General features: G+C 44.6%; 1 protein-coding gene across 1 annotated transcript in view; it reads right to left on the bottom strand.

Annotated features, from left to right (window-relative positions):
- MLLT1 (myeloid/lymphoid or mixed-lineage leukemia (trithorax homolog, Drosophila); translocated to, 1) overlaps nucleotides 1–6,044 on the bottom strand; it is a gene marked incomplete at its 5' end in the record, with an annotated part of 23,891 nt that overhangs the window by 16,060 nt on the left and 1,787 nt on the right. Inside the window, one exon of the mRNA XM_010136839.1 lies at nucleotides 4,688–4,770. Within this exon, the coding sequence (XP_010135141.1) occupies nucleotides 4,688–4,770 (83 nt within the window). The remainder of the gene's footprint in view (nucleotides 1–4,687; nucleotides 4,771–6,044) is intronic.

Here is a 6,044-nt window from a genome sequence, read left to right as displayed (position 1 = left end):
AAGGCCTCCCCCATAACGGCTGGACAAGAGGACAGCTTTACTCCTCACAGCTGCCAGCAGCGCTGAGCTAATACTAACGGGTTAAACTGACTGCTCCTTTCCTCAAACCACACCGTGCCCTAGCAGACCCTGCCCCAGTAACTCAGCAATTTGTCAAAGAAAATCAAATGTCTGGTGCCAACCCGGGACCTTCCTCAGGAGCGTTTCACCAGCCAATACCTTCCTGACGCGCTGTCCTGACACGTAGCTCGAACCGAGCTCCAGTTTCACCTCCCTGCCACATGGGCAACCCCGTACAGCGTCTCCACGAGCTCTGCTCAGAAACACAGATCATTTTTCCCTTCTCTAGTATTTTTCAATGTAGTTTATATATCGCAACTACAAATATTGCAGAGGGGGTAAAATATGCATGTTTTTGTTGTGAACCTGCCTGGAAAAATCAAACGGATTTCGCTGCTTTCTTTGCTTATCTCCCTTTTCGCTAATGGAAAAAGCCCAAGTTACACGTATCCATTATGTAAATACTGGAAGCCTTTAATCTCTAGCACTGAAAGGGGGAGGTAGGATCTTTAAAGAGACTTTAATACAACATCTTATCCATGTTGCATTAATATCATCTCCTTCTAACGGAACAGCATGAAAGTACACCAGACCTTTAGCTTTTGTTGGGAGTGGGATATTGATCCAACTTGATTAGGATGCAAAAATGCAACGGGGGATGAATACAAAGTCCTACCTGTCTTACAGCCTGAAGATTACACCAGACACACAAGAGGTGTATCAGGAGACAACAACAAGGCCGGGAAAAAAGTCTCAAGACTGTTGAAATTGAGTGGGGGAGAGCAGCACAAAAACAGCCACACATTTATCGTACCTGGTTTGTATTGATTCAAGCACCGCAAACCGCTAAGAGCAGCTCTCGGTACGGGAAGGACACAAAGGATTTCAAAATAAAAATAGCACACTACCATTTTCAGTCCAACAATCCCAACTGATCCACTGTCATTAGTCAACTGTGCTTTCAAAAGCTTTATCATTCCACCCACTGAGTCCCTGCCATCGGTTTTTCAGGTTCAGTGACAGAGGCAAAGGCTCCAGCAGGCCACCAGTATCAAACAGGATGGCAAGTTCCATGCCCTGTACAGACCATGGCAACTCTGCAAAGCTCAGCCACACAAACTGCCCAGGCTCACAGCGGTGTTCAGAGCAGATATTCTGTAATTCAAATGGCGAGACAGAGAAGCCCCAACTTGCTGAGGAACTGAACTGCAGCACAGGAAGGACAAACACACATCAGCCAGCAAAACTACCTCTGTAGAGAACAAGCTCTTGCACCTTTTTTGAGGCACACTTTTTGGTCAGGATGGCTGACACGTCCCTGTCTCACAGAAAGGCTCCAAAGGCACCGATTCTCCTGCTCCAAACAGACAACAATGACAAAGGGAGACTATTCCAACCCAAAGGGTTAATGGGCAGTTTTATGCAAAGTTTATGCCCACAGAAATCCCCGATGAAGTTCAATACAGCTGTTCAGTGAAGCTGCTCCTACGCAGTGAGCAGGCCTGCGTCTCTTCAGCCAAAGCAAAGAGTCCGCTGGCTGTGACACCCACTGTTTATCATCCCAGTAACAAATTAGAACAGGGAGAGGAAACGGGGAAGCTAGGAGGCTTCAACAGCACAAAAAAAAAATTTTCTGCCAACCACGGCAAAGATCAACCTCCACAGATTAGTTCAGCTCCCTCGTTAAATCCTTCCTCTTCACACCTTTACAAAGCTAAAGACACATTGATAAACAAACCCCAAAGCCATGCTGGTCTCAACCAAGAGGACACACATCACAAACGTGCGAGAATGTCGGGAGCATATGGCCAGAAAGAGCCACCCACTGAACAGCCTTTTTGCCCCAATCCCAGAACAAATCCCTGACACGGACTTGAAAAGAGTTATTCAAGGATGAGCCCCAAACGCTCTGATCAGTCCAGGCAAATTCAGAGTGATACATGCTCCACGCACAACAGCTGATCCCCACCGGTGTCAATGGGTTTGGAGATCAGAGTCAACATATGGTCTTGAAGTAGTAAAGACTTATTTATTCGGTGCTTTAATGTTATATTCTTTATGGCAGGAGAAAGCAGGCTGTATTCAAAGCCCCTGCCACCCTTCCTCCTCCTCCTTCCCAGTCTTACTACTTTTACTACAAACCAGTCTTTGCTTATCTTTTGTCTTCACACCTCTCTCTTTGCCGAAGTATTTATCTCTTACATTTCCTTCAGCTCCACTTGTGACAATTATCGCAGCTCTTAATATTTCACAACAGCGTCACCAGGCAATAGCGGTCAGAGGAGCCAAATTCTTCACAGCGCCAGGCAGCTTCTAAGCTTCTCGCAATCCTTAGTACCACGCTCAACTTGCAAACGTGCAGAGAATACAACACTGTCTGACATAAGGAAAAATTACTTTTAAACAGTAAAAGCCAATTTCAAACTACTTCAGTACAGTTCTTGTGTTCCAAGTTCACGGCTGAGCCTGGGATCGCATCTCTGTTCCAGTGAGGGGCTGGAAGACAGAAGTTATCTCATTTCCCCCTCGACCACCGCTTGCCCCAATTTAAGAACAGGAGATGCTGTCTGAAACTCCTTAATTAGTGAATTTGTCAATCAACTTAATGTGGAAAAGACCTTCTCCACAGAGCGTGCATCCAAAAACGGGGCAAAAGTGAGTCGTTTGAAGATTAGTAGTTTTGGAAGCAAGTCGGCCCCTAAACCTGTTCCCCTCTTTAGTTTTCACATTTCTGAAGACCAAAATGCCAAACCCAAACCGCCTTCTCCTAAATTAACTGCCACTTCCATTGTTTGCCCTAAGAACAGAGACCATCTATTTCCCTTATTTATAAAAGCCATCCTACCCCTAACGCTAAAAGAGCAACCGCACAGTCACGTGCGTAGAGAAACAATGAGAAGTGATGACTCCGGTGGGTGAGAAACCAAGCGGTACTCAGAGAAGCTGCCAGTTCTGTACTCTGCAAGGAGCACACGGACATGAGGGATGGAGAGAAAAAAAAGTGTCAGAACGGAGACGACAGTCCATGCCAAACACACCTACAAAAAACCACAGCAATGAAATAGGAGGATTGGAGGACTTGGGGCAGGCAAAGCCATGGGAGATCTGCAGGAAAAAGACAAGTGGGATTGAAGAAAGGAAGGAAAAAGGGAAGAGCAGGAACAAAACATAGTTCATTCTCCGCAGTCATTCAAGATTACCCTTACAAGATATTCGTGTGGAGAAGCTGATGTTTTTTGGTCAGGAATGTAAAGGGAGATTTTGGACCTGGATTAAGCCGACCCACAGTGCAGAGGAACAGCTGCCTGATTTCTACCCAAAGCCACCAGAAGTCAAACTGCTTTTAAGCTTTGGAGGCTTGTTTTTTCTTTTTTGCATTCAAGACAGTTTTCAGTGTTTGCCAAAAAAGCTGCTTCTATGAACAACCTCTGTGCCCTACCCTTGAACTGCCTCTTCACATCCCACCCACCCAAAAGAAAGTTGTGGGCCAAACATTCCCAGGTTTAGAAGACAAGTTTTGTCGTTCAGTCTCATAATTCAGCCTCATCAAGTGGGGTTAGAGCAATGCAGCAGGCCAAAAGCCAACCTAAAATGCACAAAATGACTCTGCTGGGAGACTGTACTGCACTAGACCGGGGCGAGAGGGCCGCGACAGATGGACACGTTTCGGGGAGGAATGAGGGGAAGGGTGCTGGGACTCTAAAGAGAATTAGTGTTATTTGTGGTCTGCTGTCAACAAAACCTGGGTGAGGGCTTGTGCTTGGGGGGTTGAGGTGGTGCGGGTGGCAGCGTAGGTTATAGCGGTGTGGCTTAAGGGTCACTTTACGGTTTATCTAGGGTCCCTCAAAAGGATAATGAGTGGAACATTAATTTTATTTAATTACTAATCAGAAGCAGAGAGATTCGATAATCATGTTTAACAAAACAATTTAACTGAAACCGAGTTCACATGAACACAAGTGCCCAAATCCCTTTTTCCATAACCTTCCTCAAGTCACGTAGCACGTGACCTCTGCGGCAAGACTTGAAGCAAGCAATAAATCCCAAATTTTAACTTTCATGCACTTGCTGGCAATGCATCTTAAGGCTTAAAATATTCAGTGTTTGCTTTTTGGAAGAGCACTGAATCACAACAACAATATTTTTAACATAGCTGTAAATACTTGTCCTCTATATGCAAATGTTTGTCTTGGACCTAGACAAATTTTATACCTGTCCAGCAAATTTAATAAGATTGCAGATTAAAAAATGGATTTAATATATCGCCAGTCACCAAGGTATTTACAAATGTTTATAAAAATCAAGCATTTATTTACTTCCCTATTTGCATAAATTATTTTTAACTGCTTTAGCGCTATCCATGCTAGAGAAGCTCGTTACAATCTCTGTGCAGAATCTCTAGGACCATCGCGCTGTCCTGATATTACCTTTCTAGACAATTCCATTTCTGCCAAAAGCTTTCTTTTGAAGTCTGGCAAGAGCTTCCAACTCACCAGTTAAATTCTATTTATTAGACTAATAAAAAACACACACATAAACCAGTCACATAATTTAGAGTCTTTCTGTCAGGCGGTTTCAGGCTCTGGCACCGCTCAAAACAATTAGAAGACCAGAAATCAGATTCTACCTTATTTTTGAAGTGCACTTCAATGGGCATAATGAAGCCGGCGTAGCCAGACTCCTCCACTTTGTAAGGGGGCTCCTTGCACACTGAAAAGAGAACAGAGAAACGTTAACTTTGACTGTAACGCAACTTAATCTGAGCCAAAAAGGAGCCGCGAGATGAGAATCGGGCCTCTGGCAACTGAGGACACGCTGAAAACACTGACCTTTGCGGAAAAACCAAAATAAGATGGTGGTCACAGGCTTAGTTAAAGAACATGAAAATCTGTTCTTAGCTCCTCCCATGGAAAGGAAACGTAAAACACTCCATGCCAGAGTCTCCGTGAGCTTCTTCCCCCCCTTTTGCAGTGAGATACAATTACATTCCTGTGCTGTTCCACAACAATGCAAACTGCCGGTTAATGCTGTCTTGAAAAAAAAGCCAAAGACCCAAAAGGTGAAACTGGAACGGCACAGAAAAGGTACAACTACAACTTCCTTCTAAACCCCTGTTATTAACCCAAACACCATCTTAGACAAGCAGGTTTTTTTTTTCCCGTTGAAATGCTCTCCTGCAATAGCCAGTCCTCATAATTACGTAACGGTCGTACCACGAGCTGCTTCAGCCCAATGTGGTGACAAACCTGAAGGGCAGGGACGTGCTGCTGTTTACTTCACCCACAAGGAAACGGGGAAAGGTGAAGCAGTTTGCTGCTAAGGTCGCAGTGCCACTCACTGCAGAAACATCCATCACAAAACTGCGTCGCTTCTAAGAAATGAACGTGTTTCCTGCCTCAGTTTCCCCTGTTGTGGCTTCAGGCTCCTGAATCCCTCCTGTTACCTACCCCTGCGTTTCAGCACAGCGACAGCTGACGCAAAGGATTCGAGGAACATTTCTTTGGCCAGGACACAGCGATACATAACAGCTGCCAGAAGAAACACGAGACCAACACAGATATTCTCCCTCTCAGGAACCGGATGCGCTCGCATATAATTTATGCAGTACAATATATGCAAATAAAGTCAATTAAGTAATTAAAAGAATTCAGTGTAATTTTTTGTACTTTCTCTAAAGAATTCCAAGCAATTAATATGACTAGGAAACAGTACCTCACACCTAAAAAGCCCACAAATTATCTCCCTTTAATGTTAATATTATTCGCAGCTCTCCGCACTTCTACTTCTAAGGTGCTAGAAAGCAGCACTCGAACTCCAGCCGTGAAAAAAGAGCATCCTAACAACAACAAAAATCTCTAAGCTTGCTTGAACTCCAATTTCATGTCAGAACCCTCTGATTTAGGGGGAATAGCCCCAAACCGATGAACAGTGCCAACATGGCAGCCGGAATCTTGAGACTATCTGCCAGGCAGCCTTTGTTCCTT

Source organism: Buceros rhinoceros, unplaced genomic scaffold (genome assembly GCF_000710305.1).
Source record: "Buceros rhinoceros silvestris isolate BGI_N320 unplaced genomic scaffold, ASM71030v1 scaffold20085, whole genome shotgun sequence".
NCBI lineage: Eukaryota > Metazoa > Chordata > Aves > Bucerotiformes > Bucerotidae > Buceros > Buceros rhinoceros.
Note: the sequence above shows the minus strand (reverse complement) of the source record. Positions and strands in the feature narration are given on the sequence as shown.